This window comes from Lonchura striata, chromosome 2, assembly GCF_050655825.1.
Source record: "Lonchura striata isolate lonStrDom1 chromosome 2, ASM5065582v1, whole genome shotgun sequence".
NCBI lineage: Eukaryota > Metazoa > Chordata > Aves > Passeriformes > Estrildidae > Lonchura > Lonchura striata.
Genome location: NC_140704.1, coordinates 24,725,219 through 24,742,601, shown reverse-complemented (window position 1 = coordinate 24,742,601; position 17,383 = coordinate 24,725,219). Strand labels below are relative to the sequence as shown.

At 43.5% G+C, this 17,383-nt stretch overlaps 1 protein-coding gene across 6 annotated transcripts in view; it reads right to left on the bottom strand.

Annotated features, from left to right (window-relative positions):
• The window catches only part of PPP1R9A (protein phosphatase 1 regulatory subunit 9A), a 127,484-nt gene extending 110,508 nt beyond the window's left edge, over positions 1-16,976 (bottom strand). For 5 of the 6 annotated variants that reach the window (XM_021538389.3, XM_021538386.3, XM_021538390.3 and 2 more), the window contains exons 1-2: positions 16,403-16,587; positions 13,671-15,326 (exon numbers count right to left, since the gene is read on the bottom strand). In XM_021538389.3, coding sequence (XP_021394064.1) covers positions 13,671-15,110 — 1,440 coding nt within the window. In that variant the 5' untranslated portion in view covers positions 15,111-15,326; positions 16,403-16,587. Of the gene's footprint in view, positions 1-13,670; positions 15,327-16,402; positions 16,588-16,771 lie in introns of those variants that run through there. The other variant, XM_021538387.3, reaches the window with a different exon arrangement.
• Between the last annotated feature and the right edge of the window lie 407 nt (positions 16,977-17,383).

Below are 17,383 nucleotides of genomic sequence, written 5' to 3'. Positions count from 1 at the left end.
TCTTGCAGTTAAAGCAAGCCCCACACCCTTGGGAGCATTGTTTGTAATGTAACAATAAATTACAAAGTTTTTAAGACAAAAATTTATCTTTCAAAACATTCTAATGAATTACCACTACAATGTTTTATTAGTGAAGTATCTGCACACACAAATAAGTTTGTTCTTTTAATTCTTACTTTTCTAGGTGTACAGGTGTATCCTCTAAAAAGTGGTGGCAGTAGATTTGCCTATAGGTTGGCCAGATGAAGCAGATGCAGCACATAACACACACCAGAGAAAACACTTTTTCTCCTCCCAGGTCTCAGCCACAGTTTTAAGGAAAATTGTGACAGAAGATATGGCACATCTAGATTTTGTTGTCTCTCACACAATAAAGAAACAAGCTATCAAAAGCAAAGCCTGAGATCAGAATAATCTGTGGACAGCGCAAGAACCAAAAAATTAATAGTATTCATAAAGCCTTTATGGCTATGAAGCTATATATTTCACACATTATTTACTCATTACAAATAATAAAATACAATAAACAAAACCTACATATAATGCTACAACAAAAACTTGATGAAGATACCACAGTAAATTCTTGACTTGAATGATGAACATGACCTGAATAGAACAATGAAAAAATTATAAACAAAATTATTTTAAAAGCTTCTTTGTTGTCTTTCTCATTTTTTTAATGCAAGGCAAAATGTCAGGTATGTAATCCTAGAAAATAACCAAACTGAGGATAGCAGGGGAAATTCTGTCCTAGGCCATCACAAAACTGCAGCTTTGGATGTGTCCAGAATCAATGGCAGGGGAGCGGGTGGGGGGGCCCAGGGGGAAAGGAGGAAAAAGAGAAAAAAACAGAGACTGCATTTTAAAACCAAAAAATCTCATCAATGCTCAGGTAGCATCAGGTAGTCAGGTGAGGTAAAATGGTGAAGTAAGAGTTCAACTGGGTATTTTGGATAATGCTATTCTGAAGGACTGCTGATGCAGCAGGAAGAAGCTAGCTCTTAAAAAAAGGCCAAAAACCTGCCCTGTGGCTTCTTTGAGTTCCAAAGGCTTGAGTGAAGTGCAGCCAAGTACCACTGGCTTATGAAAGCTGGAGCAGGACCCTGCCAAGGCACAGTGCCAGGTACTGACCCGGTCCCAACCCAGCCTGTGCCCCCACCCCATCACCACACAGCTGGAGCACGAGACCACCCCTGCTCACCCACCACCCCTGCCAAGCCCCCAGGCTGCTCCCTGCTGGATTTAGCTTCCAGCAGCACAGCGTTCTCAAGCTAAACCCAGCTTTCTCAAACTCAGAAACTTGGAGCTCTTAATGGAACAGATTAATTACAGTGGTTCTTTGGGACTTAGAGACTCAAGTGGCCCTATGCACTAGGAAGATAAAAATGAATGAACTAAATCATACAAAGGCAATGGAGGCCCGCTTTAACAGAACCACTTTTAAGCCAAAGGAATAAAAACTATTTATTCTATTTTCTATCTTTAATACCCTTTTTTGAAAGAAGTATTCAAAAAACTTCTCACTAACATCTCTTATGTTTCAGAAATGGCTGTTGGTCATCTCCAGATATGCACACTCATCTTTCTTCTGGGAGTTGTTAAGCTTTACAAGTGCAGCAGAATGCCTTCCTCTGTCACTACTGGAAAGATAAACTAGATACACTAGACAAAAATCAGCAACTTGGTACATTTTACAAAGTGAGTAATTCAAAGATTTCACTTAAAGTGTACAGTTCAGAATGAGATTATTTATTTGTTTAACCACAGCTTTTGAGTATTTGCACTCAACTGGCATCAGATCACATCCCTATCCCAATCAAGGAATTCCCACTCCAATCAAGGCTTACTCCAGCCATCCAGACCCCAGCTACTGCTACATGCAAAATGTTGGTGGGCTTTCCCTCTGCTGCAAATGAACATCACTCCTCAACAGTTTTATTTTTGTACAGGCAGTTTTAAATTTTTTTCTTTTCCTCATAAAAATTAAACTCATAATTAAATTAGTTTAAATATTTCCCCAAAATATTTTGCCTTATTAAATGTTACTTAAAAGGTTAGGTCAACCTGCTCATGCGTATAACAAAATATGTCCAAAAAAACCCCTTAAAATCCTTTCTTTGCAGCAGTGGACCTAATTTTTCATTAATAAGAAACATTAAAAGTCTAGTATCAATCCTTAAACTTAACTATCTGTAATTACAAAGTAAGATTTAAGCTTTATGCAATGAACTCTTACTAAAATACTCATAGATTTAAACAACATTAACTATAATAATCAAACATCTTGAAGGTCCTGCACCACCTTCAGATTTGCAAAACCATGCAGTCTTAAAACCTGATCAATAATACAAGAAGTCACTTTGTACATTTTACAAATAATAAAATCAAGATAATTTACCTGGGATGCAAATTAGCTGCTTCCTTTACCAAAATTCACTATTTTGTTTCTAGTGAAATTCACTATTTTGTTTTTGTTTCAGATCAGAGAAAATAGTTTTTCTCTGATCTAAATGAAGCAGCATGATGGCTCAAACTGTAGGGATCTACCAAGGTCATCTGGTCCAACCCCCCAGCTCAAGCACAGCACTCCTTGCCCAGGACCATGTCCAGACAGCTTCTGAGTATCTCCAAAGGTGGAGTATCCATAACCTCTCTAGTAATCTGTGTCAGTGCTCAGTCACCCTCACAGGGAAAGTTTCCTGATGTCCACAGGGAACCTCCTGTGTTTCAGCTGGTGCTCACCCTGTCACTGGGCATTACTGGAAAGAGCCTGGCTCTGTTTTCCTTGCATCCTCCTTTCAAGTACTTATATACATTAATAAGACCATCATTGAGTCTGCACTTCTCCAGGCTCAGCAGTCCCAGTTCTCTCAGCCTTTCCTCACAGGAGAGATGCTCCAGACCTGTAATCATCTGAATGGGCCTTCACTGGACTGTCTCCAGTCTCCTGTGCTGGAGGACCAGACAGGGCCCAGAACTCCACATGTGGCCTCAGTGGTACTGAGGAGCAATCACCTCCCTTGACCTGATGGCAGCACTCCTGCTAACACAGCCCAGAACACAATCAGCCTTCCTTGTTACACGAGCTCATGTTCCACTTGATGTTGTCCAGCACCCCAGAGCCTCTTCTGCAAAGCTGAAGAGGATCCACCCTCTGGAATGCCTCCAAGAATATGATGCATGGGGCCAGGCACAAGGACTTTGCACCTCTCTGTTGAACTCAATGAGGTTTGTGGCTTCCCACCTCTCTATTCAGCTGGTTTCCAACCTACCTCACTGTCTGCTCATCTAACCCATATTTAACTTCTCTGTGAATATTTATGTCAAACTTCTCTGTGAATATTTATGTCAAAAGCCTGACTGAAGTTAATCTGCACAACAGCCACTGCTCTCCCATCACCTATTAAGCCAGGATATGAGGTTGATTAGGCACAACTTCCCCTTTTTAATGGTCAAGACCTACTGGTAATGACTGCATCATGCATTGCAGTAAACCACAGTAAGTTTCAGCAGTTATTTTGGATCTACAGCTGTTAAGCTTGGAGAATTTTTCACTGGCCATGCACAAAGAGAGAAAAGAAAAAAAAAAAAGGAAGAAAAAAAGAGTCTCTCTCTTTAATGGTATTTCCCTCCTCCCCAAGTCAAATATTAACATGAAAGGAACATGCAAAGCATCAAGCAAGCATTTTTTAGTCAACCTACTAAATTAAGAAAGATAAAAGTGAGCAACTACTTCAGAGGAAAATGGCTGGGCAAAGGGGAATAAAGAGCTATATGGTCTGGTAGTCTCTTGCTATCAAACGTCATAGTGAAATATTCTCATTTGTGTTAGTGCACTTTTCCACACTGCTAAATTACCAGCTTTTTCCAAGAGTACTCTAAACCTCTGGATTAATGTGCTCTCTCTGGTTTGCCCTTGCAAAAAAATACAACACTAACATAATTTGAATATTCTATTTAAATGGTCCGTGCACAATGAAATCTACTGGGCAATCACTCAAGCTAAGACTAACAAGAAAGCATCTTTGGGCTTTTAAGAAGGCAGAATTAACAGGTATGTCAAATTCTACACATCTAAGGAATCTAGAGTATGTCAGCACCTAAATATATCACCATCCATCTTAAAGATGACTTCAGGCTTATAAAGATGTAAAGATGATTACAAGCTAGATAAAAAAAATCCTGATGCTTTATCATAGGGGCCATGAATGAGATGAATTAGAGAGGAGTTTGATAGCATGACTTTTAAAAGCCTCTATAGGTTATTGCTTTCAAACAACTAATGAGAAATACGGTGATTTAATCAAATGGAAGTCCCTAGGTCTACATGCAGCATAGATTGAACACTGGAAGATACCTCTTTACCTCTTCTATGTGAACCAGCATCTTGAGATGCCCTGGAGATTATTCACTGAATATCTGCAGATGGAAACTGCAGAGCGGAACATCAGAAGGTGCAGATGTGCATAGACTAAGAAGTGCAGCTTTATGTATAACAAGGCAAACAGCTCTTGGAGATAAATTCTGCATTCACACCTTCCACTAACTTTAGCATATGGAATTATCTGAGTGATCTGATGGGTCTCTTGAATCAACTCTCATAAGTAACTCAAGTAAAATTAGCTTCTTCCAATAGAACATGTTCTATATAAAAAAGACACCACAGAATAACATCCATTTCTTTGTACCATTTAATTGCAGGAATGTTTAGTACTCTTTTTAATAGATTATTTTTGGCCTTCAAGGTCAACAGAGCTAAAGATAATTGCAACACTTCAAAAAATTAACAGACACTACTACACAACACAGTAGTCTATCAGGAATGTAGGAAGAGTGCCTTCTACTAAAATTCGTTCATCTTAGTTGGAAAACATTCCGTTCCATCTTAAAGGTGAAATGCTGCCACTTAGTTTTTAGGTGCCTTTTCTTTTGAATACAGAAATGCAATAATGGTCCTTTTCAGGCCTTGTGCATCACTCAATGGGCAAGATAAGTTTCTTAAGGCCCCTGTTTTAGAATAGAATTAACCAAGAAAAAGACACATAAGAGCATCAAGTTGCTACAGCTCTTCCTGCAAAGCCACAGGCCTTAAGCAAAATCCATCAGACATGGTCCAGATGAAGTCTCCTTTGCAAGTTATAAAATGACACCCATAATTCCCTACTGTTTCCAAAATACTTTGCTTCATGTTATCTTCGAATGCCATTTGCCTTCCTCACAGCTGCATCACATCACAGGTTGCTGCTGTCATTCTGCAGGAGCAAGTCAGAGTGGCTTTCTCCTTAGCTGTCATCCCCTACAAATGAGTCAGCAGTTTACTGTGGAAGTTCTTAGCTCATAAACCCATCCCCACTACTCAAGTCCTTGCAGTCACCCGTATTTTACTGTAATCCTATGCAATGATAAGGCTTCCCCACTTTCCGTCAAAACCAAGTGTCATTAGTGTGCTCCAACTTCCTGAGACAGAACTGCAGAATTTTTTAACAAGGGCTTTTATCTTATCAAAGGAAGATCCTAATTTAGTCTGGCATATACCCCTCTGATAAATCCATTTACATGTATTCCATTTGCCTCCCTACCTTTGATTCTTTAAAAAGTGTTCTACATTGCTTTGCTATGGGGGAAAAAAATTAATAATTTTTAAGCAGCCAGAACCATCTTATTTCTACTTTCTGAAAAACAACTATTAAATTTGCTCTTCTGCAGTTAAATACCATTTCTACTTTAATAGTGCTCTTTTAGTTTTGAAATATATACTACAAGATTTTCTAAAACACAGTTTCTTTGACCCAGCCCCATACAAACCTGAGCACTAGGAACCTGTATGTTTCTTCTTAATTTCACTATATGAATTTCCAATATAAATTGGGCTTGATAACTCTGACTATAACTTCATATGCGCTGCATAACACTCACCTTCTTTCTTGTTGAATTTGAATGGATGAATAGCTTTTTACTACTTGGATATTTTCCTTTACAATGTCAAACTCAGCTTGACTTCTGGCAACTTCTTAGTCACATTGAAGACTTTTGAACTCTTATGACATTCTTCATTTTTTCAACAACCACTTGGCCATTCCTTCCAAGTTCTTGGCTAACTTACGATCTCTTTGGCAGACTTTTCTTCTGATTAGGTCTGCAATCATTCTGCTTTTTCTTAGGATGAAAATCCTATGCACTTTTTCTAATTCTGAATCCAAGAGCTCCCTTTGCTCTTTGGTTCAGCTAATTTCAAACCATTTCCCTACAGTTTCTCAGTCTGCATTTTTGAAATTCAAAACTTTTAACTGGAAACCCCTTTCCACTTAAACCACATAAACCTCTGTTGCAAATTATTTAATCCAAATTCTGTTTCTACACACAGTCCTTCCAGAATGTCCTCAATACTTATGAAACCCAGGTTTTAGGCAACATTATTTGCTTTTAGTTCAAGAGCTACGTGTGTGAGCACTGCACCCAGGAATTGCTGATCCCTAGAATAAGTAGTGAAATTATGACTTTTATACAAGAGTTAAAGACTCCACAGCATATTGTAACAGGGAAATATCTTTATTCCATTTACTGTAGTCCAATAATTCCATATATTCTTAATAAAATAAAACCTGTTTATACCTGAAATTGTGTGCAAAATACTCATTGATGAAGGCACAAAATTCCACAGCAATAATGAGGTATCCTTGTTCACTGCAGTGACTTAATCAAAAAAGTAACTTCTGAAATGCTTTATCCACTATTTGTTATCTGAGTGCATCCAGTCTCTGAATCCTTACTATTTACTTCTCATTCCTTTCCTTGACAAATACAAATAAAAGGTTCTGCCTTTCATAAAAAGATCTTCCCTCAAAGCATATTACCAGAGCAAAGAACCTGGTTTTTACACTGTTGTTTTTTATGACTAATCCAAGTTAGCACGACAATCCCTGCAGTACAGCACATTTTAATATTAAAGTCAGTAGAATTCCCCATACTTGACAATACCTGGAAAAAAGCCTAAGTTCATTTTATGCAGCAAACAGACATGTTCCAAGCTACCCAGCCAATAGCTTTGTACATGAAACTACTTGACACATTGAGATGAATGACATTAATTACCAGCTTGCTTCCCATTTTATGAAATTTAAATGTGAGCATAAAAGTTTGGTGGTATATTCAACACTACAGGAGTCAGAGAATAATCCTACCTAATATTTAGTTTCATGCTTTGGCCAAAATTATCATCCACTCCTAACGCTGTAAACAAAGGATGAACTGTGGCATCCCACCCTTAGGGGAAGGGAGCGTCCAAAACTCAGAGATACTTGTGGTCAGAAGGAACAACAAATGTCAGAAGGTCCGCAAGAGCTTACAAAATTTTATTAGTAAATTATGCTCACCCTGGAGATACATTTCTCACTTTCAACACCAATTAGCTATGATGGGCAGTATGATCTTCTAGACCCTTCTGGAAAGGGCTGCAGGGCTTTACCAGTCTTTGCTGGTCTTTATGATCACCAAATGATGACCAGTCTTCGTGACTGGGTTGGCCTTCGGTCAACATTTCAGGCCTAATTCTCGACTCCATTCCTGCACTTGTGCTGTATGGTGTTGTGCTTATCTCCAGGATCCCAAACCAGAACATCAGTCTCAGCAAAGTGCTGCCCTTCCTCTGTATGACCCCTTCTTCAGAAACATTCTTATCTTTCTCAACAATCCTTGGTTGGCTTCACAGCTTTCAGCTGTTGGTGTTTGAGAATATGTATTAGTTCCCTTATCTTCTAGGCCTCTACATGAACACAGGAGCTGCAGTAGTTAACCAAATTTAAGGAAAGCAAAATATTCTTTCAGCAATTCCAGAAAGAACTACACATTTTTTTTTATCTGCAAGCTTTCATAATTAACCTATTCAAAAAGTGGATGAATTTCTCATATTCTGTAATCATTTCAAATCTAACAAAGCCTCAGGATCTCTCTGCAACTCCTGTCTTCCACACTGGCCTTAAACAACAAGTGTCCTACATGCACTGTGACTATTTTATTTATAGACTCACAGGCTCACTGGGGGTGGAAAATGTGGAGATCACTGAAATCCATTTAAGTAAAACACACACAGAAGTGACAAATTTGGACTGTACAGTGCCTGTGGATGGGCAACCTTTTCTTATGATTCCTGTGATCCAAAATAGTTCATCAACATTTTAACAATGGGTAAATACAATACTGAGCATTGCATTAGGCAAAGAAATACTTCTTTTTTACACTAAGACTTGAAAATGCTTTCAGCATACTTTATTATGATGGCTATTATATAAAGAATAATGATATTTTAGATTAAATATTTCCAATGTAATTAGTACTAGATTGATTCAGATTCTTTCTCCACCACTATTCACATTCCTGAACACATTTTGTTCGGGCAACCCCTAGTATCAACATAAGCTGGGGGAATGAAGAGATGAGGAGCAGCCCTGCCAAGGACTTTGGGGTGCCAGAGGATGAGAGGCTGGACATGACCCGGCCAAGTGCACTCAGAGCCCAGAGAGCCAAATGTTTTTGGGCTGCATCCAAAGCAGCGTGGGCAGCAGGGCAGGGAGGGGATTCTGCCCCTCTGCTCTGCTCTGGTGAGAGAGACCCTACCTGGAACACAGCACCAAGCTCTGGGGTGCCCAGTTCAGGAAGGACATGGACCTGTTGAGCAAGTCCAGAGCAGGGCCACTAAGTTGATCAGAGTGATGGAGCACCTTTCCTATGAGGAAAGGCAAAGATAATTGGGATTGTTCAGCCTGGAAACGGGACGATTTAGGGGTGACCAAATTGCACCCTTTTGGTAGCTGATGGGAGCCTATAAGAAAGATGGAGACATTTTACAAGGGCTTGTAGCGCCAGGACAAGGGGTAATAGCTTCAAACTGAAAGAGGGTAAGTTTAAAGTATGTATTAGGAAAAGGTTCTTTACTGTGAGGGTGCTGAGACACTGGAACATGTTGCCCAGAGAAGCTGCAGATACCCCAACCCTGGAAATGTTCAAGGCCAGATTGAATGGAACTGAGCAACCTGGTCCAGAGGAAGGAGTCCCTGCCCATGGCAGGGGGGTTGGAACTAAATGATCTTTCAAGTCCCCTCAGAAATGAGGAATACCTGAGAGAAAGACTCATTCCTTGAAATTATTTTTATAAGAAGTTTGTAAAAAAATTTCAAAGCAACTGTTAAATACAAATTTCATTTATGTTCCACACTAAACTATAATCACAGCACTTGTAAATTTTCTTCAAAGGCAAGAGAGAGAGTACAAGTTCCAATTCTGGAAGACCATTTGAAAAAGACATGATCTGGAAAACTGAAATATTGTGGGGTATAAAATTCAGTCATGCTGCTGAACAAAAGAGAGGAAGCACAATAGGAGGCATGGGCACAAGTGATTACATTCTCTTCATATGGAATTAGCTGAAGGATGGAAGAGCCATTTGCTATATATACTGTTTCATGTTACCCTCTCTCCCACCTACCCCCAAAACTCAAGAGAGGTCTGCAGAGATGTCCCTTCACCACTGCACACTAAGGAAGCTTTAGAGAATGCTAAAAATGGCAGCAGCAGCTTGGGCCAAACCCCCTTGCAGCACCACACGTGCCCTGCTGTCTGCCATACGGTTTGATCACATAATACCCAACCCCTTGGCTGGTAGGACAGAGTCAGTGGAGCAGAAGGTTGCAAAAGGAAGCTCGGCAGGAGACACAAATTGCTGTTAACAGCTTTAAATGGTTGAACGCGTACCCGGTGCCAGAAATCGGGCACTAACTGAAGATGCAGCCATTAGCTATCAGGGCAGCAGAAAATATGGACCTGGAAAGGGAAAGGGTGAACAATGCTCTTCATCCAAATTCTACCCAGGATGGAGGAAGCACAGCTCAAAAAACTACTTATGATTTGGACAATCAATACATTTCCATTTGCTAGGGTGGGGAAAGCCACGAGCTAATGAATTCTGCATCACAGGCAAACCTTGCCCAATTAGCCAGCAGTGTCTGGGAAGCAGTACATGACCCAGCCCTCAGGAAACCCTGCAAACGCAATGAAAGACCAATAAATCAGTGTGTGCTGGGTTGGGTGGGAGGAGAGGGAGGTGGGGTGGGGGTTGTTGTTTTGTTTCTTTGGTAGCATAGTATCCCTGGAAAAACCCGGGTTACTTAACTTTTTCACCTCGTACACTTGCCCTGGAGAGCTTCAGTTCTATCCCTGAGCACAAACACAGTACCTCAACATAAGAGCAGGCCAGTGCTGATAAAGGCCTCTATATCACTACATAAACAGTCATATGAACAGCTACAGAAATGTTCACATCCCTTGTTCAGCAACACACTCCTGTCCACAGCCACTCTTGGGCCCTTTAGTGCTTCTGTTTATTAACAGCACCAAACTGATTTAAGCCCGACAGACACACACTGCTCATGTCAGCAATACAACACTCCAAATACCTAGAAACTCTCCAAGCCTACAGTGGCCTCCGGGTAGTCACCTACTCCTAAAGGGATTTTCAACAGAGATGAAATCAGCAAATATGTCCCATAATGCTAGAGCAGAGCAAATGGCCCATGGAGCATGGGATCTGTGATAGCAAAATTACAGACTAAACACAGTAGAATTTCCTGCATGCATTGACTTGAGTCTTCCCTCTTGATAGTGAGTTTCTCAAAAAATGAGTCTTTTTCCTCCTTGGGACACAACCAGATTTCAGTATTTATCATTTTGGTAAGATTTTATTTATTTATCCTTCTGCTTATACTTCACTGCTTCTCACAATCCTCAGCATTTCCCTTAAAGTGACAAAAAAGTCTCTTACATGTCTACCTGAAGAAGTCACATAGAAAAATAGTCCAAAGATGTTTACCTAAAGCTGTTGAGATCTTCAAGTAACAACTTTACAGCAATAACTACCCACTGATTCCACAGTTCACACATTCAAATGCCAACTTTGTTAATTATTTCAGATTTCTCCTGTAGGAGGACAGTGAAGGTACAATACTGAAATCAACACTAAACATCCAGAGTTTGGGTTGGACTTTGCACACCACTACTTAGCAAAATAGTCAAGTACAACAGCTCAGAAAATACTTCTGTATTGCTTTGTATTTTGCTCTCTTGCAATCACGCCACGCATGAGATGATGCTCAGCCAAGTCTTAATAAAACCAGTCATGCCCACTAACACAAAAAATTGTATAGAACAGAAAAACCCCTCAACAGTTGCTGCCTATTCAGTCAGATGCAAGATCCCTGTGTGACAGATGGGGCACAGGGAGTGACCGGGTAAGTTCACCTGCTGGCACTGTGTGAGGGGACAGAACACAAGTCCCTCTTGCCGCCTGCCCTGCTCCCCGAAACCTCCTGCCAGGACCATTCCAGCCTCCCAGCAGTGTGTCCCACGGGCAGCCCTGTCGGAGGGCCAGAGACTCGGGAGCCACAGGGACCCTCCAGGCCTTCTCCAGCTGCCCCTCTGGTCCCTGCCCGTGACCGGCTGGCCCCGGCGGCCTGCCCCGGCTCCCACAGCTTCACCCTGCCAAGGAAATGCACAGAGAAGGCAGAGGCAGCTTTTCATTCTCCACGACTTTCGCTGCAGTTCCTCCTGCTAGCGCCAGCCTTTCACATGGTCTCACTTCTGCTTTCCCACATGGCTAACAGATGCACTGGAGGCACCCAGGACAAAAAGCAGAGGTTCTCCCAGACCTCCCAAACCCTCCTAAAACGTCCTCTCCCAGCACCGATTTTTTTTTTTCTTCCTAGCTACAATAAAGATGCCAGAATAATTAAAGCATTTATTATTTTACTTTGGATAAGCTTTTTAAGAGTGCTTTATGCTTAAACCCACGAAAAATGTGCTCTTTTAATTATTTGCAAAAATTACTTTCAGATCATTTTCCTGATGGACTATTATTATTACTGCACAATATGCAATCTGAAATGAACATAGCATGAAAAACTTGAAAAGAAAAAAAAATACAAATAATTGAGAAAATACTCTTAGAGCACTTGGCATGACAGCATAATTCAAACAACAATATACTGAAGGAAAAATGTCACTATTAGCTCTTTCAGAAACAGCAAAAAAGTCTGACCATCTCAAGAATAAAATCAGTGGAGTCGCCTTCTGGATTTTCATCTGTTGGAACCACCATAACAATCTTCTTTCAGAAGAGAGAACATCATCTTGCCTATTAGTACATCTTGTCTATTAGCTTGAGCTGGGAAGCAGCTCAAGGAGGGGACAACTTCCTTTGTAATCAAGGTTTTCCCCACTTCGCCTCCCCCAGGAATTCAAGAAAACCAGGTACTTTAATTATAAGAACAATCAAGAGGGAACAAAAGTACTTAGAATTTTTGGTTAATAATGCAAGCCTGAATAGAACACTAACAAACTAAAATTGTAAGAAAAATCCATTATCTTGTCTTGGAATATTTTCCTTCTTTCAGTGTAAAAATCCTCTTTTCAAAGCATGAAGTAAGACAGTTCTTTTCACTCCACTCCATGATAAACAGATATGATAATCTGGTTGCTTTATTCAGATGAAAATTTCATATTAAAATACACAACCCACCCTACTTTAAACCACAGGCAGTGTGAAAGCAGATTCTATAAACCACATTACTTTGAGTTTAACACTGCCACTTCTGTTCATTGACTTAGTAATTTTCATTGCTAAAATCACACAAGGAAAACAGTCAACTTCAATTACACATTTTAATTTTAAAATACTTACATTTCAAGTATTCTATGATATATTTTTGTTTCAATAAGCCATTTCTGCAACAATTGCTATGGTTTTGAATTGTCCCTTATAGATATGTGAAATCTCCAGCCAGGGTCAAACCATCACACACATGTACTAAAATCATCTTGGAAGTACAATACTTTTATATTTAACCCTGAAACTCAGCAGTGAAAAGCTGGTTCAACAACACTTAACAAGCTATTAACTAGTTATTCCTTCTTGAGCTGAAATGTACTGGAAACAACATTCTTAGTGGTAATTTCAAGGTACTTAAAAACAAACCATAACAGTCTGCAAAAAGCACACCCTTCACTAGGTATTTCAGTAAACTGATTTCATTCTTCTGTAGCACTAAGATACACTCACTCTCTCTATATATAAATGCTTTAAAATTTTAAATAAGTGCTACTAGAAAAGATTATACTGATTGAGATGTGGAATATTAACAGTCCTCTACTACAGGATCACACTGTACTTCAGGACACAATCTTTAAATATAGGTACTTTAAGAATCTGCTGAGGGCTGAGGAAAAGCCTTTCAATCTCAAGACGCTGTGATTTCATATGAAATCAAACAAGCAGCACAAAAGTCACCAAATACCCACACTGACATTTCACAATGTGGTTACAGTGCAGTCATAGAAGTCAAAATATGCATGGCAAAATTCTTGAGCTTCACAAGCCCAGCTGTTATGCTCAAATTCTGCTGGTTTAGTCAGCCATCAGAAAATCTAGTAAATGACACAAGCTCATGAGAGTTCAGCTGCCTTACTTCATTTAAGATTATGTTCACTGACTGCAATAAAGACATGTATCAAAAGATCCTCTGAAATCTTTTTGGAGGCAAGATCAAATGTCAAAATCTCCTTCAAATAAAGCTTCATTTGAAAACAAACCAAACTGTAAAAAAAGGGAACATAGGAAACCTTACCTTAATTGGAGCCCGGCTAAACTGTATTTTTCTGTTGGCTGGGATTTCATCTTCATCTGGCAGCCCGTTGATTTCAGAATATTCCATATCAGGTTCATAACAGTTATTTTCATCACTGTCATCGAGATCATCCTGTTCTGTACCTGTCTCTCCCCAATCAGAATTATATCTGGATCGTACCCGATACACATTGTAGTCAGAATGCATGTACACATGGGAACTCTCAAAATTATTCACATCTTCATGCCCATCTTTTTCACTTTCCTCATCATAATGAGACTCAGAAGCATCTGTGGCAAAATCACCACCGGAAGCTACATTTCTTGTTACCTCTGCAGCTTCAGGCCGATCAAAGACACCTTCTGTATGTTCTGACTGTTCCTTCTGTTGCACCAAAATTCCTGTCTCTGTTTTTGACTTACTCCTAGCACAGCTGTCCATAGATGTTTCGCTGTCTAACACACCAACCAAATCCTGTTGACCTGTTGCAGAACTCTCAACAGAATCGGCACTTGCCTCTGTGGTCTTTTTTATTTCTTCAGTTGTTTTTGAACCTGCCAAAGTGCCTGTGGACACCTTCTGTCTGGGTGTTAAAGGCTCAGAGTTCTCAACAGACATCACGCCCGTACTCTGTTTGGCTGGGGGAGCCCACGTGCTGGCCTCTTTCAAAGGACTGAAACCCTCAAGGTTTGCAACTGGGGAGGAGATATTTGTGACAGTAGAGGAGAGGTTTAGTGGATAGTGACCAGTTACAGAGTACTCTTCGTTGTTTTCCGACTTTTCTACGACGACATTGTGTGAGTCAGTGTTTTCAAAAACTGCGCTGAGCTGACTCACAGTCGGAGAGACAGTCTCTGTCCTTGGGCTAAGACTGTCCAGTGAATCAGTGCTACCTCTGTGAGACTTAGAGCTGCACCACTCATCTGGAAGCTCATTAGAAATTATTTTCTCTTTCTTTGGAGAATAGCGATTTGAATGTCCCATTTCATGAGCATTTCGCTCAAACATCTTCCGAGTTTCAGTAAACTTGGAATAGGACGGGCCATCATGGATAGTGTCAAATCTACTTATCCTTTCAGAGACGGACGATTCCAACTTTACGATTGAACCATCTGCTTTTTCTACAAATTCTTTAGGCCTAATTCGTCTTTGAGGTGATGGAGGGCCACGCTTTCCCCTGGTTTTAGCGGCAACTCCAGCACTTTCAGTGGGCTCCATGCCCATCTGCATAAATAAGTTCTTGATCCTATTGACATTTGAGCCATATTTCCTTCCCCTGCTCTGGGAGGCCTCTCCTTCCTCTTTTGCTTTTTGGTCTCCATCTGATTTCGGTTTGTCAAAGGTGCTTTTCAGCGCCTGGAACTCAGTTCTGTAAGCATTTCTGTGAGGAGAGGCACTTCGGAGGGTGGATCTTTCTCCTGAAGACTCTGTTTTCATCATGTTTAGTTCAGGAGTGTGAAACCTGCTTGCATAGTTTCTGTGGTACTGCTCTCAGTAGTTTGCCACAGCAGAGATTCTGCTTTAGGAGTGTTTCTCCTCAAGGGCCCTTCAGCAGGACCATACTTGACAGATCTGGAGGCAAATGTCTTAATGCACACGGTCAATTCTGACAAAGCAGCACAACTGAGGACTCCCAAGAACAAGGGCTGATTTAACCTGCAATAGATATGAGGTTTTCTGAAACTATGTCAGGTACTTTAAGTCTGTCACAATTTCCATTTACCATTTTCTGACATGTTTACAAAAAACTAGCAAAATAAAAAATACAAACCAACACCACACAGATATGTGAAAACTTGCCATTACAAACTTTTGCAAATTGACTGTTGCATAATTTACAATCTATAACATCATAGCGAAAGAACAAATAATCATAGCTTTCCATTCACAAGTATAGTATCATGGCACAAATATGCATGCAAAGGAAAGGCAATGTGACATGAAATATGAGGCACTGCAAGACAATCCTTGCTCTCAGAGAAACATAATGGTAGAAATGCAATCAAAGATAATACGCTTAAAAAGGCAAATTAAACATCAGCTCGAGGGAATACAAAAACTGCGCCCAAAGTTAACATCTTCAGCTGACAGGGTAAAGGAAGTGAAATCCCGTTAGCGAAAGTTGCCCCTTGTCACGGGTAGAGGTTTTATCATCTGTAAGAGCCTGGAGGTACCAACGAGGAGACGCAGAAACGGAGCGCTCGCTCGCCGCGGCGCCAGGGGCTCATGCCCGGCCCCCGCAGCCCAGCGAAGGGCACCTCGGGGGTCTTCCGAGCCAACCCCCTCTCCTTTCCCCTCCGCTCCTGCTGCCCTGCGCTCGCCCTGCCGCGCCGCCGAGGCGGGGACGCCTCACTCCGGCCGCTGCACACACGGCGCCGGTGCCGGGAGCCCGCGGCCGCCGCGCCGACAGCGACGCGCCCGTCCCCGCGCACCTCCCGCCGATCGCCACGGGCGACTGGAAAGGCCACACGGCAGAGACCCCCGGCGAGCCGTGCGGCCCTCGCAGAAGGCAATAAACCCGAGAGGGCAGCGCCGGAGCCCCCGCACCGGCTCCTCCTGGAGCGGCCGTGCCGCCCCGGCGGGCTGCGGCCGCGGGGCCTCGGGCGGCAGCGCCTCGCGGAGGGGCAGCGCCCGGGCACGCACCCGCCGCCCCCGCGAAACAAAAGCCCGGTGCCAGCGCTGCTCCCCGCGGAGCCCGGCGCCTCTGCCGCGCAGCGCGCACGCTGCCTTACCCAGCCGACAGCGGCGACGGACTCCCCCGGCCGCCCGACTCAGCGCTGCGCCCGCGCCTCCTCCGCGCACCGCGGCCGCTGCCGCCGCCCGCCTGACAGGAGGCAGCAGCCGCCGCGTCGCCTCAACGCCATTGCAGGCAGCGGCGGCGGCGGCGGCGGGGGCACGGACACGGCTCCGCGCGCACACCCGCGGCGGCGGCGCGGGGGAGGATGAGGCGCCGCGGCCGCCGCGGCCGCGCTCCCGCCCGCCGCCCGCCCTCCGCCGCCGCGCCCCCGCCGCGCCCCGCCGCGGGACGCGCCCCGAGCCGCCGCCGCCGCCCGCCGCGGGCCGCCCGCCGCCGCCGCCGCCCGCGGTGACAGGTGCCTCACCTCCTCGGCGAGCCGCAGTGGTTCGCTCCGCCGGCGGGGCGGGGGAGGCGGCCGGCCCGCTGCAGTCCGGCCCCGGGCGGTGACTGCCGAGAGGCGGAGGACGGGCCCGGCCGCGGCCACGCCGCCAGCGCCGAGTCCCGCTGGCTGCCCCCGGTGCGGTTTATCCCCTTCTTCCTTCCCCTAGAACGCTCGTTTCCAGGCTGACCCCGCGGACCGGGCCCGCCCGGCGCCCGCCCGTTTCGGAGGAGCAGCGTGCCCGCCCCCGCGCGGGAGGGGCAGCGTCCCGGGTCCCGGGAAAGCTCCCGCTCCTGCCCGCGGCCGGAAACCGGCGGGCGCGGGCGGCACCGGCCGCGCGGAGAGCTCCCCACAGATCAGGAGCCGGCGTGTTCCTTCCCTCGCTGTCGATCCGCTCAGCCCGGCTGCCCGAGCGAGGAACATGCCCGTGACAAACCGGCACACCGCTCGCAGCTCCGTGGGCATGGCTTGTTCTGGCAGCTGCTGACAGGGACCGAGGATCACCCTTGAAGCACGAGACAACCACAAAGCCTTTGTTATTTGCTTGCTAGGCGAGTTCACCACAGAAATATTTTGGCTTTATAAAAGTAATAAACA